The sequence below is a fragment of the Phyllostomus hastatus genome, unplaced genomic scaffold (assembly GCF_019186645.2).
Source record: "Phyllostomus hastatus isolate PE091 unplaced genomic scaffold, TTU_PhHast_1.1 phas_contig_5, whole genome shotgun sequence".
Lineage (NCBI taxonomy): Eukaryota > Metazoa > Chordata > Mammalia > Chiroptera > Phyllostomidae > Phyllostomus > Phyllostomus hastatus.
Window position 1 is genome coordinate 2,080,177 of NW_025333897.1, and position 15,383 is coordinate 2,095,559.

The 15,383-nt window shown below is 56.1% G+C and overlaps 2 protein-coding genes across 2 annotated transcripts; both read left to right on the top strand.

Annotated features, from left to right (window-relative positions):
• Positions 1 to 11,097, top strand: SARS2 (seryl-tRNA synthetase 2, mitochondrial). Its single transcript, XM_045846678.1, has 16 exons — positions 1 to 346; positions 3,598 to 3,693; positions 5,697 to 5,726; positions 6,341 to 6,481; positions 6,562 to 6,616; positions 7,180 to 7,243; positions 7,481 to 7,586; positions 8,297 to 8,344; positions 8,588 to 8,696; positions 8,978 to 9,023; positions 9,107 to 9,194; positions 9,274 to 9,383; positions 10,077 to 10,170; positions 10,266 to 10,358; positions 10,461 to 10,526; positions 10,613 to 11,097. Exons 1-16 carry the CDS (start codon positions 29 to 31, stop codon positions 10,754 to 10,756), a joined length of 1,608 nt encoding a protein of 535 aa, XP_045702634.1. The 5' UTR covers positions 1 to 28; the 3' UTR covers positions 10,757 to 11,097.
• Positions 11,098 to 12,617: 1,520 nt separating this feature from the next.
• Positions 12,618 to 15,276, top strand: CCER2 (coiled-coil glutamate rich protein 2). Its single transcript, XM_045846906.1, has 5 exons — positions 12,618 to 12,860; positions 13,114 to 13,154; positions 13,304 to 13,391; positions 13,801 to 14,312; positions 14,954 to 15,276. Exons 1-5 carry the CDS (start codon positions 12,785 to 12,787, stop codon positions 15,041 to 15,043), a joined length of 807 nt encoding a protein of 268 aa, XP_045702862.1. The 5' UTR covers positions 12,618 to 12,784; the 3' UTR covers positions 15,044 to 15,276.
• Positions 15,277 to 15,383: the final 107 nt, after the last annotated feature.

Consider the following 15,383-nt stretch of genomic DNA (forward strand, 5'->3'; position numbering starts at 1 on the left):
GCAGGACACTGCTTTGCAATTGGTCTAAATGCGGAGTGGACGGGACGAAGGGTGTGTGTCTGCTCGTTCTCCTGCCAAGATGGCTGCCTCCACAGCACTGCGTTTGTGGTCTTTTGTGGCCTGCCGAGGGATCCGGCCCCGGAGAGGTTGTGTGTGCAACCACAGCCCAAGGAGGAGTTTCACAACCGAGAGACGAGTACGGAACCTCCTGTATGAGCACGCGCGCGATGGCTATAGTGCACTCCCTCAGCTGGACATGGAGCGGCTCTGCGCATGCCCGGAAGAAGTCGCGCGCACCCTAGAACACCGCAAGGGGGAGCTGCGGCCAGAAGACCTGCAGGCGATCGTGAGTGAGCTTGCTTGGGCGGAGCTGGCGTGGGGCCGAAGCTCTTTGCCTATTGGCTGTTCGCTTTACGGAAAACTGGGCGTGCGAGACGCTCTCCAGTTGCGAGCGGTCTCCTTGCAGGAATTTTAGTTCCCTCCCAAAAGTAACCAGTATTGTGCTTGGCCCTCATGAATGTACTAGTTGTCCCCGGAGTGCAAAGTCCCTGTTCTCCAAACTACTACCCATTATGCGCTTGTTCCATAAAGCGAGCTGGGTATCTACTCTGCGCTAGGATCTTTGTGCCCACGTCTCCTGTGCTTCGACTTCACGCCAGGCTTATCCTAGGAACAAATGCAAAGGCGGGGGGAGGAGGGAAACCGGGGTGTGAATCTGACGGAGTGGGAGAGTGGGAGTGGTTCTTGCCTTTAGAGAGTGAAAGGTCCTGCATCTGCCCCCACGCATAGTAGGCAGTTAAATAGGGTTATTTAATGAATAAACCAATATGTAAGGAGCACCTATGTTCCTGGTGTTGAGAATAGGTGGTGAGTAATAAAATACACAGGACTTCTATAATGCTATCTTTTGGGGAACTGGAACCAGGATCACCATACTTCTAGGTGAGGAATGGTGGGGACCCCAAATCCTTGCAGCCCTCTCTTGGATTTGCCTACCATCCTGTTCTAAGTGCTTTGTACATATGAATCTCATTTAAGTTTTGCAAGAACACTGGGAAGTAGGTGCCATTATTTCCCCCATTTTATCAGAGGAGAAGCTAAGTCTCAGAAAAGATAATTATCCGTATTTTTCGGACTATAAGACTCACTCCCCGCCTCCGCGCCCCCCCCCCCGTGCTGCCGCCATTTGGGAGGAATAATGGTTGTTAATGCTGCTGCTGTTGACTTCTGTTTACACTTACATTGGTGAAATATTGTGTTACTTATGTTATTAAATATTTTACCACATTTTTTGCTTCAAAATTTTTTTCCTATTTTCCTCTAAAACCTGGGTGCTTCTTATGGTCCGAAAAATACGGTAACTTACCCAAATCATGATGCTTGTGAGTGACAGGTGGGAATTTGAACAATGTCGTTTGGCTCCAGAAACAGTCTTGACTATTCCACTATGCTTACTTGTGAGTAGGGCAATCTGAGTTCACAGTCTAGTGAAAGAGAGATTTAACATACAATTAAAAACATAAAATTAATCTTTGGTAAGTGCTGTGATGACAGAGTAAAGGACACAGTACTGGGAGGGCTTCTCAGAGGAGGTGGCATTGGGCAAACATTTGTGGGGTGAGTGATGTTAGCCAGGGGAACAGAGGAGAAGAGTGTCCCAGGTAGAGGGACCAGCACTGCCACCAAAGCATACAGGCAGGTAATTTAGAGTGTCACCGCCTTTACTCTGTCTTCCAAACTTTGTGGCCGAGAGTAAGAAACATCGCACATCCTGATCCAGGACACACACCCAAAGACAAAACCAAAGTTTTATCGACAATTCTTGTTCTTACTATGTGTGATGCATTCTTGTGTTTTATTATATTTAATTTTAAAAGTGCTAGCTCAGACACCCTTTAGGATGGCTGTTGTCAAGAAAGCAGGAAATAACAAGTCTGGGCAAGGGTGTAGAGAAATTGGAACCCTCTGCATTGTTGGTGGGAATGTAAAATGTTGTGTCCACTTTGGGAAACAGTCTGGCAGTTCCTCCCAAAACTACACGTAGAGTTACCATATGACCCAGCAGTTCCACTTCTGGGTATATGCCCCAAAGAACTGAAAGCAGGTCCTTGAACAGATATTTGTACACCAATGCTTGTGGCCAGTATGTGAAAATAACCTGAGTGTCCATTGACAGATGAATGTATAAGCAAAATGGGACACACACACACAAAACTGGAGTACTAAGCCTTAAAAAGGAAGTCCTGCCATATGCTATGTCATGGATGAACCTTGAGGACATTGTGCTAAGTGGAAAAACCCACTTATAAAAAGACATACTATATGATTCCACTTAGCATAATCAGCTTCATAGAGACAGAAGAATGCTGGTTGCCAGGGGCTGGGGGAGGGGAGAATGGAAGTTGGTGTTTAAGGTACAGTTTCAGGTGGGGAAGATGAGCAAGTTCTGTAGATGGATAGGGGTCAAGATAGCACAACAGCATGAATGTACTTTGTGCCACTGAACTGTATGCTTAAAAATGACAAAATCGGTAAATTCAATGTACATTTACCAGTGTTTTAAAGTGCAGATTTAGAGATCCTAAATGAATGTTATAACCCAGTAATGGATCACATTCCAAAGCTTAAAAGACACTTTTTTGGGCCATGAAGTGTGAAGAGGGATGTGGCACGTGATTTGCTCCTAGAGTTTGTGGAGCTGTGGCTGCTTTCAGGCAAGAGAGGAATTGTGGAAGAACTCTGACCAGATTGGAGGGGCTGAGCCTGAAGGCTGGGCGGGAGGACAGATTTGATGGATATTCACAGGCAGAAAGGACAGGACATTTACCTGGGCTCAGGGCTGGGTTGACATCCAGGAGGAGGCCCAGGGCTTTGAGGTGGGGGACAGGAGTTGGTGGGGCTGTCCTCAAGGAGGAGGAGCAGATTTGAGGGAAATGCTTTCCTCAGAGTCACTTTGCACATGGTGAGCATGAAATGTCCAGGGATCTTCCAGGAGGAGCCACCAAGTGAGTAGCAGCCCACCCTGGGGTCTGCTTTCCCCTTCAGATTCCCAGTCCCGGGGCACTAAGACAGCGTCTGTACCATTTTGTCTAAGGGTCACTGCAACCAGAAAGGACAAAGGGATTTGCCCAGGGACCTGGGCTCCCAGACAGCCTCCATGTCAATATGTGCACCCAGGAAATGATAGCTGGGGTGCCCGCCTCTCTCACCCCTCCTCACCCGTGTTGGGGAGTGCAGGGTTAGCGGCTGTGGCAGCCCCTCAGATAGAGGCTCTTTTGCTCTGACATGGGAGTCAAGAGTTGAGTGCTCCGGGGGCCTCAGCTCCACATCCCTCAGTGCCCAGATCCTTTCATCTTCTTGCTGTGTCCCTTAGGATGTTGTCACGTTCAGCTACCCTTAGGGTCCATCATCCAATCCAAAAAGAAGCATCAGGAAATCCTAGTACTGAAGAGAAGCAAGGAAGAATGGCTACCGTGAGCAGTGAGGGTCTCTGCCTCAGCCCACCGGTGGTCCTGGTGGCCAGTGCAGTGAGGCTCCAGCCAGAAGGGGCAAAGGATGGGGCCACTTCACAGCTTTCCCTGCTGTGTCCACCCCCAGATCTCGACGTGGCAGGAGCTGAGGCAGCTGCAGGAGCAGATCCAGAGTCTGGAGGATGAGAAGGGGGCCGTGGCTGAGGCAGTGCGGGCCCTGCTGGTGAGAATGGGGGTCCCAGGTGGCTGGGGGGTGGGGCCAGGATGCCTCTGGCTGCTTTTTCTTTTTCTTTTTTAATCCTCATTCAAGGATATGTTACTGAATTTAGAGAAAGAGGAAATGGGGGGAGGCAAGAAACATTGCTGTGAGAAACATCAATTGGTTGCCTCCCGTATGTGCCCTAACCAGGGATCAAACACGAACCCCTTGGATGTATAGGATGACAGTCCATCCAACTGAGCCACCTGGCCAGGGCACCTCCAGCTGCTGTCATGAGAAACCCAATGGAAGGAACTTGAAGGAGGAAGTGGACATTGATTACCTCACATTACATGCTGTCCAGGACACTGGGGTGGATAAATTAGCAGCTCCTCCAGCATCCCCAACCCAGTTCCTTTCCCTCTGTCTCTACCCGTGACTTCGCTGTGGTGATTTGAACTCAGTTTCCCCTCTCACAGTTCCAAGGTGGCTGCCGTAGTAGTAGTAGTAGTAGTAGTAGTAGTAGTAGTAGTAGTAGTACAGTGTCTCTTCTAGTGACTCTGCCAGAGGCAGGAGATGGCACTTCTCTGGCTTGAGTGCCATTTTCAAGAGCAGGGAGACCTTCCCTGGAGCCTCCAGCAGAGCACCCTCATTCTCATAGGCCCAGACCCCACCCCCACACCTGTCGGCAGCAAGAGGCAACCTCAGCTCTGCCCACATTTCCTGCACTCCAGACTGTCTAGGTGGGCAAACTGAGTTTGGGGCCTGTGGGAAAGGAGGAAGGAGGGCAGGCAAGTTTGCAGAGACAGCCAACAGCATCTACCGTGGAGGGCTGAAAGACAGTCACAAAGATAATAGCAGATGTCTGTATACCAATCACTGTGTGCCAGGCACTGTTCTAGGTGCTTTCCTTACTCTTGATTCTCACAACTCTGAGACAGTTACAGTGCAAACCCAATTCAGGCTGAGGCCCCAAGGAGTTAAAACGTGCCTGAGATTCAGCCAGGAAATGGGGGCAGCAGGATTTGCGTCCCGGCATTGGGGCTGCTTTTCACTGGGGCTGCTTTTCACCGCTCTGCTGGAAGGCCTCTCACAACACTGACTGCATCTCCCAGGGACCTGCTGCGGGCGAGCCAGGCCCTGGGCCATGTGCAGCACAGGGGGCAGACGACAAAAACAACACAGTTGAGCCCTGGCCAAGTGGCTTGGCTGGTGGGAGTGTCATCCCGTGCACCAAAAGTTTGCAGGACTGATTCCCAGTCAGGGCACATACCTAGGTTGCAAGTTCAATCCTGGTCCTAACACATACCAGAGGCAACCAATCGATGTTTCTCCCATAGATGTTTCTCTCTCTCCTTTCCCCCCTCCCTCCCTCTCTCTATAAACAATGAAAACTGTCCTCAGATGAGGATTAAAAAACAAACAAACACACAGTGGACTTCAGTGAGTGGTCAGTGAGTGCTGGCACGTTGTCTCAGGGAAGCCGCGCACCGGCCTGCTGGGCACCCTGTTTCACAGTGGGGATACCGAGGCTCGGAGAGGGGCGGAGAGTTGCCCAGGGCACCCAGCTGGTCAGCACCCAGCATGCAGACCAGGTCTGTCTGATTTCCTCTGCGGCTCAGGCTCACAGAGGCTCAGAGTGTCGAAGGCCCTTGGTTGCAGACCTCTACATACACGCTCACAGACTGCCTTTCCTAGCCTCAGTTTTCTCATCCACAAGATGAGGTCATGTTGGTGCCAGCCTCATGGAGTACACTGTGAAGAAATAGGACCGTGCAAAGGCCCTCTGTATGGAGCCAGGCGTGAAGCAGCACTCAAAAAAGGGCTGCAGCAGTGATTTCTATTATGTTATTTTGCCTCCTCCCAGCTTTACTGACAGAAACTGAGGCACAGGCCAGGAGGGACCCAGCCAGGCATTAGCAAAGCAAGGAATGCAGATCCCTTGGCCCTGTTTGACCTTTCACCCTCCCTCCTCCCTACCTCCAACTTCATCCACCTAATCTCCCTGTCTCTCTCTCTTCTACCAGGTGAACCAGGACAGTAATCAAGCACAGCAGGTACCAGGGGAGGTGCTGTCCTGTCTCTGGTGGGGGCTGGACAGCAGGCATCATATCAGTCATGATTCCCCCATTGTGTGTGACAGTGACGGTCATGATTCCTCCATTGTATGTGGCAACTCAAACAGGATTAAGGAAAAAAGAAAACCAGGCACTATCAATTCATGAAACTAAAATGTAATCTTCAGGTACAGCTGGATCCAGGTCCTGCCTTCATATTTGGTTCTGCTTCCCTCTTATTCCCAGACCAGCATTCTCCCTTTGGTGGAAAGAGGCAGTTGGGCGCAGAGAAAACTGCTTCCCTGACAGCTCCAGCCATAGTCCTGGGCCTATTCGCATGAGTTTGGCTTGTGTCATGTGCCTCTATTTGAGCCAATCACTGTGGCCAAGGCAATGGAGTGTTCCAGTAATCCAGGCCTGAGTCACGTCCCCATGGACATGCCATGTGAAGGGGAGGGGAAAAGGGAGGTTTTCTAAAGGAAATTAAGGATATTGGGCCAAAAGAGGAGGCAACGAATGTCTACCATGAGGATCTGCCAGCCAGGATCCCAGTCAGGCTGTTTGAGGATCTCCCCCACCCTATCCTGGGGTAACCCTGCTTGCCCCACCCTCAGAACCCCCAATACCAGAGTCTGCGGGCACATGGTCGGGAGATCCGGAAGCAACTTGTGCTCCTGTACCCCAAGAAGGCCCTGCTTGAGGAGCAGTTCTACTTGCGGGCACTGAGGCTGCCCAACCAGACCCACCCAGACGTGGTAAGCCCGGTGCTGGGCAGCAGGCAGCCAGGGGCTTGCCTAGTGTCACCTTCCCGGTGATGCCCTCTGTCTCTCTACAGCCCGTCGGGGACGAGAGCCGGGCCCGAGTGCTGCATGTGATTGGGGACAAACCAGGTGGGTCACACTCAGACCTAGGGACCCTAGGCGGGGGCAGGGCTGCTAGGGTCTGGGACTGCACTTGCACCTGTAGAGCCCCAGGCACGGCGGAGGTGGCTCCAGCTCACTGCCTCGCCGGCTCCAGCCAGTGTGTCTGGGGAGGTTCTGTTTTCATTCTCTGTCCCCTCACCCCCTCGGGCCCTCTCACCCTGCTGTCTCTGTGTGTGCCCAGGCGTGTGTCTGGCCGGCTGATGGCTCTGTCCTGGGCCCCCTCTCTCATGTGCTTTTCCTCCCTGGCTCTGTGTGTCTCCCTTTCTCTCTGATTCTCTCTCCTTTCCACCCAGGGTTCCCTTCTTCCCTGTCTCCCTTCCTCTCCTTTTCTGTCTCTGCCTCCTTCTCTTTCCCTCTCTCTCTTCTCTTCCTTCCTCTCTCTGTCTCTTTTCCAGGTCTGTGTTCCTCTCTCTTCTTTTCTCTCCCTCTGTCTTGCTGCCTTTCCTTCTTGCTTTCTCTCTCTAATCTTCATTTTCTCTGTCCCAGTCCCCCCACCCCTTCTCACCCCCTTGCTTTTCATCCACATCCAGCTTTCTCCTTCCAACCCCGGGGCCACCTGGAAATTGCCGAGAAACTCGACATCATCCGTCAGAAGTGAGCCCCCGCCCCAGCCCCTTCTGCCCAGCCTTTTCCACCCCAACAGCTGGCTGCCGGCTCTGCCTCCCCCTGCCCCAGCACGGGATGTTGAACCACCAAGGCCACACCCTGCATGAATGTTTGATGCCCGGTCTCCCATTTGGCAGCTGGGCCTCTGCCCCAGGGTGTGTGGGCCCCCTCTCCCCGCCAGCCCTAACCCACACACCCATGCCTGTGTGCCCATCTGTCTCCCAGGCGCCTGTCCCACGTGTCTGGCCACCGTTCCTATTACCTGCGCGGGGCTGGAGCCCTCCTGCAACACGGCCTGGTCAACTTCACACTCAACAAGCTCATCCACCGGGTATGGTCCAGGATGGGAGGGCTACCCAGAGGGGGAGGTGTTGAAGCTGACCTCAGAAGGCTCAAAACGTTGAGGAGGGGTGTGACCTCTGTTCTAGTTCCTGTTTTCAGAACTTTGTATGTATCATTGACACATTTCATTTTTATGGCAACTTCATGAGGTGGGGGCTAGTGTTACCCCCACTGTAGAGATGGAGAAATTGAGGCCTGGAGTAAGTCGCCCAAGGCCTTAAGGCTTAGGTGTAGGCGCGAGGCAGAGCCATCCTTGTAACCATGCACTCACGGCCTGCCCACCACGGAAAAGGAGTGCTGGGGAACCACGTGCTCTGAAACCAGAGGGGCCGGCAGGCGCTGAGTGCATGAGGCATTGGCCGTGGTGAGGGCCTTAAATGCTCCCTGGGGAGCCCTGGGAGGCTTCATTTAAATTGAGCAGGCAAAGAACATGATCAAACTATACTTCTGGCTGCCCCGTGTGGGATGATTTGAGTGTGGAAGCCGTCAAGCACCAGAAGAGGGTCCCAGTGACAGGGACCCCAGGGCCAGCTCCAAGCCCACTGCTTGGGTCTTCCTCAACTTCCTCTGGAGTGGAGTGGACTTTGGAGTGGCAGGGGGCACCGTTGGCCCATCTGCAATGTCCCTTCTTCAAGCCTGAGCTCGGGGTCCAGCGGGGGTCCTGCCTGCGCTTCTCACCCCTTCCCTTCCCCCACACAGGGCTTCACCCCCATGACGGTGCCAGACCTTCTCCGAGGAGCTGTGTTTGTGAGTGAGGACTCTGTTCTCTATGCTAAGCTGTGTGCCGGGCCCCGTTCTGGGGGGCCTGGGCAGGGAGACTAGTCTGCCCCCCGAGGAAAGAGTCCTGAGGCTGGCTCAAGGGGTTAGGACGGAACTGGGAGGCCAGGGTCATTCCAGATGCTCCTAGGGGACAAGTAGGGGTTGTGACCGCAAAGATGGAGGATGCCATGGTTACCTGTCCCGACCTCTGTGGCTTGGCCTCCTCCTCAGGAAGGCTGCGGGATGACCCCAAATGCCAACCCGTCCCAAATTTACAACATCGACCCCTCCCGCTTTGAAGACCTCAACCTGGCCGGGACAGCAGAGGTGGGGCTTGCAGGTGAGCACCTGCCTGGGGCCAGGGGCAGTGAGTCCACCTCCAGGGCCCTCAGAGCAGGAGGGATTATAGGGGGACGACTTGGAGCATCCTGAGCGGGGCAGCCGCCTGCCCAGGACACCTCAGCAACCCCAGGGCCGGACAGGTGCAGACGTCAGGCCGTCGACTGCGCCCCGACGGGAGGTTGCATCTGCCAGAGGGGACACCTTTTCTGATCCTCTCAGAAGTTGCCTATGGTTGGAAGGCAGCCCTGGCTGATCCATTCTGTCCCTCTCTCCTTCCAGGCTACTTCATGGACCATTCCGTGGCCTTCAGGGACCTGCCCATCAGGTGATGCCCAGCTCCTGTAGACCTTGTCCCCACCTGTGACATTCCCTCTCCCTTCCCTGACCTCCCCTGCTCCCCCCCCCCAGAATGGTTTGTTCCAGTACCTGCTACCGGGCAGAGACCGACACAGGGAAGGAGCCGTGGGGGCTGTACCGAGTGCACCACTTCACCAAGGTTGGCATAGCAGGCGCTTTGGGGGGGTCACCCCCACAGCCCAGGGTCTCCTGACTCCTGTGCCCCTGCTCTGCCCCAGGTGGAGATGTTTGGGGTGACAGGCCCAGGACTGGAACAGAGCTCACAGCTGCTGGAGGAGTTTCTGTCCTTACAGATGGAGATCTTGACAGAGCTGGGCTTGCACTTCCGGTGCGGAGGGGGCGGCTGCGGTGGAGGGTGAGGGGGGCGAGGAGGTAGATGCTGGGCTGATGCTTCTCCATTTTGAAAGTCCTCCCCACTTCTCCCCCACCTTCTTTTCCCTGTATTACCATTGTATATAGGCTCTCTGCCTGTCAACCTCTGAAGTCTTCATTAGGGTTATGGGGTTGTAACCACAGCTTAAGCAGCACAGGGTCGAGACCCAGGCCCCTTCCTCCCTGTTGCTCCCCATCCCTAGGGTGCTGCCTCCCATGCGTGGTCCCTGCCGGCTCCTCCTGGCCCCATGAGAAGGGGACACGCCCCTGAGTGTTGGATGCCTACTTCCCCTCTCACCACCAGTCACATGTAGCTTTCAAAAGACACAGAAATGCAAACATCTTTCTGCATGACCCACTACAAAAATTGGGGGTGCTGTTATTACAGTGTGACTGGCTGTGGTGAACAGCCTGGAGATATGGCCACGTGCCTTTTCTCCTCCCTGGCCTCCTCTCCCATCAGCTCCTTCCTGTCCCTCCTCCTGTATCTGCTTCTCCATCACCAGCCCCTGCCTCAAGGAGGTGTCCCCTCTGCCACTATCTTTTTTGTTACTTCCATTGCCCACTTTTTTGGCTACCTTCTCTTCCATCGTTTCCATTTTTTCTCTCCTCACCCTGAACCTCGCCTTGTCTTTCTCCATGGCTGCAGGGTCCTGGACATGCCCACCCAAGAACTAGGCCTTCCTGCCTACCGCAAGTTCGACATTGAGGCCTGGATGCCAGGCCGGGGTCGCTTTGGCGAGGTGAGCCCCGGCTCCGGTGGGGACACAGGGTGGAAGGTGGATGACATCACCCCCCACAGCTGATGCCCTCAGCCCAACCCCACCCCTTTGTCCAGGTCACCAGTGCTTCCAACTGCACGGACTTCCAGAGCCGCCGCCTCCACATCATGTTCCAGACGGAGGCTGGGGAGCTGCAGTTTGCCCACACGGTGAGTGCCTGCACCTCCCCACACCCACACCACTTCCCACACGGCCTCAGCCCCTCCCTGGGAGGCCTGGCGGGCCCCTGTCTGAGCGTGGCCCTCTCCCAGGTGAATGCCACCGCCTGTGCTGTCCCCCGCCTGCTCATCGCCCTCCTGGAGAGCAATCAGCAAAAGGTGAGGGGCCGAAGGATTGCGCCCAGAGGGACAGAGGGCAGAGGGCTCATGCAGCGGCAGTGGCCTGAGGTCTGCTCTGTCCCCAGGACGGCTCAGTCCTCGTGCCACCTGCCCTCCAGCCCTACCTCGGCACTGATAGGATCACAGCCCCCACCCACGTGCCTCTCCAGTACATCGGGCCCAACCAGCGCCAGAAGCCCAGGCTCCCGGGACAGCCTGTCTTGAGCTGAGGACTCATCAGCCACCAGGGTTATTGCTGCTTCTTGGACCTCAGGGGACCCCGGGTCCCTGGGACCTGTTGTCCTGGGACCATCCTGACATCTGTGTGCCTCACACCAGCTCCACGCCTAGGCCTGTGGACTCCAGGGTCCACCTCCCCCCTTCCCTATTTCCGCAGAATCAGTCAGTGACCCTGTTGTCACTGGGGGTCCCAGCCTGTACTTGGAAACAGAACATCCGGAGACCTGAAGGCTGTAGGGGTGGGGGAAGGAGAGAGGCCTCCAAGCTTCCTTCCTTCTCCCCTCCCCACCTCAGTGCTTAACAGATGGTCCCCAATAAATGGTCAGAACAACAGCCTTTGTGAATCTGTGAGCAAAGGAGATAGTCCTGGCCAGCTTGCGGGGGGTACTGGGCAATTGCTCAGAAGTGCTCAGTCATCAAAGGGCCGTTGCTGGAAGTGTCCAGCAACTTCCAGGGCACCTGGACAGTAGCTTGGGGGCCGCCAGGGGAGCTGAGAGGATGCCGAGGTCTCTCCCCTTACTTTAGGACAGTGGCATCTCATGCTTACCTATTTCACCCTCATCCCCTTGGTTTCCAGCTTCAGGCCGGGGGCCAGTAGGCAGTACAAACAGTGAAACCAAAACTTGCTCTTCACCCAGGCGTGCCCTGCAGTGCATGGAGCCGTTTTCCCAGCTCCTCTGGCCACAGCCCTGCAGGACATCCTCACTCCACTTACATTCACATCCACTCGATCTGCACGGCTCCACCTTCGAAATACTCCCAGATCCCGCCCCCTGTCTCTCATCCCTGGCTCCTCCATGGTCCTGTCCACCACTGTCTCCCACTTGGAGAGTCACGCAGCCTGTGCTGTCTCCCTGCTCCTTGTCCCACACAGCCCGAAGGACCCTGGGACACCAGCATCAGGCCATGCCCCTCCTGCCCAAAGCCCTCCTGTGGTTCCAGTCACTCAGGAAAGGACAGAGTTGTCACCGTGGCCCACAAGGTCCCACATGATCTGCTCCCCGCCTTTCTCTTCCACCCTCCCTCTCTCTGTCACACTGTGGTCGTTCAAAACTAGAACGACCCTAGATCTTGTGTGGTTGCTCCGTTTTCATCACTCAAGTCTCTGCCCAAGTGTCACCTCAGAGAGGACTACCCTGAGCTTCCTGGCCACAAAGGAAAACCCCCAGCACCCAGTGAAGCACTCACACACATGTAACCCCACAGTCCCTCCCTTCCTCCCTCCTTACATACCGTGTGATTATTTGAGTGTCCTCTGCCATCCCGTTTTCAAATGTCTGTGCCTTCACTGCAGCAGCCTCTGGGTCTACAAGAGGGTCAGGCACGTAGTAGGTGCTCAACAAAAATTACAGCACTGAAGGTGCTACAACCTGAGCAGTTCCCCACACCCAGAACTGCCTGTCAGCGTATACACACGTTCATTTATTTAATCCTCACCATCAAGCCTCAGCCACAGAGTAAGTTGTCACCAGCCCTATTTTATAAATGGAGAAACAGGTCTCAGAGAGGTGAAGCAATTGTCCCGGGACTGCAGGGCTGGCAGCTGTGGAGCTGCGAGTCAGGAGGAGCCCAGCCACAACCTCAGGAAACAGGTTTGAGGCCCGCTTTCCAGATGAGGAAACGGGCCAAGGAAGGGTAGGGGTTGCGTGAGGTCGGTCAGTAAGTGGCCGCTGCTGGATTTGAACCCAGCCCTGCCTCCCAGCGACGGCTTAAGCTTGTCAGTCGTTTCTCTGGGGAAACCTACTTCCATCTCGCCCCTCCCCCGCCCCCCCCGCGCACCCTCCCATCCTGATGCTGAGGCGCCAAAAAGCAGGAGGGGAGCGGGCGCAGGGCGTGGGTCCCCATGAATAATTGAGGGTCTCGGGCAGGTCGGGCGCCCCGCAGCTGTTGTCCAGCCTCGGGCAGGGAGGGGGCGGCAGTGACGTCACTTCCTCCCTCACGGAGGCCAGGGGCGCGGGTTATAAGGACCTGCCACCCGGTTCTTCATAGCACCAGGTCCCTGGTTGGGAAGCCTCACCATGCCGCTGCACTGTGGGCGCTCGGTGCTGCAGGTGCTGCCGCTGTCCCCGCTGCTGGTGCTGCTGCTGGGGGCGTGTGAGTGCCAGAAACCGGGGAGGGGGCACCTCGGTGGTGGTCTGGGAGCAGGGACTCGGGTGGGGGGGGCTGGGACAGTGCCCCCCACGGGGTCGGATGACGGACTTCATGGGCCGAGTTTCCCGTGGGGACAGTGCACCTGGCAGGTGAACTGGGGAGAAGACTGTGGGTACCAGGACGCCCTTGGCGCTTGGATCAGCATCGGGGACAGTGCCGGGGTCTTGAGCCCCGTTCCCACCTCCTTCCTCCACAGCCTCCGCTGCTCCATTGGCACCGAGGCCTTCCAAGGAGGAGGTAAGGAGTGTGGACCCCCTGCCCTGGCTCACACCCCAGGGGCCCTGACCATTCCTGCCCAGCCTCCCCCACGGTCATCTCCTCTGTAGCTGCTCTCCTTACCCCCACCTGCCCTAACCTCAGGTTCCCCTCTGACCCTTCACCCTTAGCTGACCCGCTGTCTGGCAGAGGTGGTCACAGAAGTGCTGACCCTGGGTCAGGCCCAGCGAGGCCCTTGCACAACTCTCCTCCACAAAGGTAAGGAGGGCCCAGGCTCCAGTTCCTCTGGGAGCTCCCACCCCACCTGGCATTGTTCCAGGCTGCCTGGAGGGTGTCCTCTTATCCCCAACCATTCCTGGCCTCCTCCACTCACCTCCCTCTCCAAAGCCTCTTCCCTCTCCTCCTGCTTGGGCTCCATTTTGGGCTGGTGGGGGTGACACCAGTCACCGCCAAGTCCTCGTGTCCTCTCTTCTCCCAGCATGTCCAGCCTGGCCCCAGCCCACCCTGGGGACTCCCCTACAGTGGTCCGGGAGTGGGGCAATGTCCTCAGCACCTGACCCTCCTCTCCCAGTTCTGGGTGGTCCCCCGGTGGGGCTCTGGGTGGGCCCCAGAACTCCAGATGTTTCCCAACTGGCCATATGAAGAGCATCCTTTCTCTTTCCACCAGAGATGTGTGAGACAGGACCCTACAGCTGTGTATCCACTGAGGAAAAAGGCCTGCTGGTTGGAGATTTCAAGAAGCGGGAGACTGGGAAGATGAGGTCCAGCCAGGAGGTGAGGGATGAGGAAGAGGAGGAGGCAGCGGAGAAGATCCACAAGTCTGAAGTGCAGGAACAGGCAATCCGCAAGCAGCTCCACAGCCAGCTCCGCCAGGAGGAAGACCGTGAAGAGGAGGAGGGGGAAAAGAAGAGGGTGCCCTCGGAGACCTTTGAGGGCCTGTGGAAGCAGCAGCTAGAGGATGGAGGTGGCCCCCAGAAGCGGGTGGCAGAGCAGGCCAGTGACGAGGAGGCAGCCCAGTTCGAGGCTGAGAAGGGCATGCAGGTGCTGGGCGGGGGCCACAGCCTGTGGAAGGGGGCAGAGGGCAGGGGAAGAGAGAGGCACGAGGACCTGCTGCACCACCACCACCGCCTGCCGGAAACTGAGCCCAAGCAGGAGAAGGCAGAGGCTGCGGTGAGGGAGGTGAGCAGAGGAGGCAGTGGGGAGCGGGGTAGACCCGTCAGTGGGGCTCCTGCCACACAGCTACCAGCCAGTGTTGGACCATAAATAGTAAGGCCCACCATGAAAGGGTCACAGTGACCAGGACTAGACAGGAACATCCAAGCAGGGCCACTACCAGACCAAGATGGTTTCCACTCTCATTATAGCAACCTGGACGGCCGTCATTAGTGCACAGAAGTGTCTCGATTAGCCACCATTGCTAGTCCCCAACAACCAAATTGGCCACACGAATAGGCTGATGCTGTGCCTGGTTCACTGCACTGTACATGGGCACTACTGTAGAAAGCAGGGTGTCTCCATGATTGGCGGCCGTAACCGAAATGGCCATCCGCTCCCAAATGGGTTATGGCATCCCAGTTGGCACCTCTGCTGGTCCTATGTCTGCTGCTGTTGGCTGTGGCGGTCACCGTAGGCCTCACCACTGGTCACGCTGGCCAACATTACTCTTCTGGGACTATGGCAACCACTGTGGTCACTATCACAGCCCATGATGACCACTGCTGGCTGCCACTATGCAAGCTGACATGGCCCCCATTCACAGGTGACCACGGAGGAGACCTGCCTCTGGCGGGCACTGACCACCCCATTTCTGATCCCACCAGGAGCAGGACGCAGAGCGGCTGGAGCATGTGAGAGAGGAGCTGAAGAAAGCTGCAGAGGTGCTGAGGCAAGAGCTCTGGCGGGAAGGCTGACCCCTGACCTTGTGCCCTCCTTCCTGACACACCCCGTGGCTTAGGACTGTTGACCCCCAAAGCCCCCACCTCACCAGGTGCCCGCTCCACTCCCAACCTGCAGGGGTGTGAGGGGGGTGTGCCTTGGAGCCAGGCCTGAGGGGCCGAGTCTGCGCTGGAGAGAAGGGCTGGCTCAGACCGACTCAGGAGACACTCCGCCCCCCACGAAACCCACTCCCACCCTTCTGAGTGAATAAAGCACAAAGCAAACCACCAGGGCTTACTGTGTAGCACTCGATTTGGGACGGGTGGGGCCCAGGAGTAAACTGGAAGACTGGGAAGGCAACAGTCAATCTAGTCT

Coding starts and splice junctions, on each gene's coding strand:
- SARS2 (XM_045846678.1), top strand. CDS start 29: ATGCGGAGTGGACGGGACGAAGGGTGTGTGTCTGCTCGTTCTCCTGCC. Junction 8,697..8,977: donor AGCAGAGGTGGGGCTTGCAG/GTGAGCACCTGC, acceptor CTCTCCTTCCAG/GCTACTTCATGGACCATTCC. Junction 10,527..10,612: donor TGGAGAGCAATCAGCAAAAG/GTGAGGGGCCGA, acceptor CTCTGTCCCCAG/GACGGCTCAGTCCTCGTGCC.
- CCER2 (XM_045846906.1), top strand. CDS start 12,785: ATGCCGCTGCACTGTGGGCGCTCGGTGCTGCAGGTGCTGCCGCTGTCC. Junction 13,155..13,303: donor CGAGGCCTTCCAAGGAGGAG/GTAAGGAGTGTG, acceptor CTTCACCCTTAG/CTGACCCGCTGTCTGGCAGA. Junction 14,313..14,953: donor CAGAGGCTGCGGTGAGGGAG/GTGAGCAGAGGA, acceptor TGATCCCACCAG/GAGCAGGACGCAGAGCGGCT.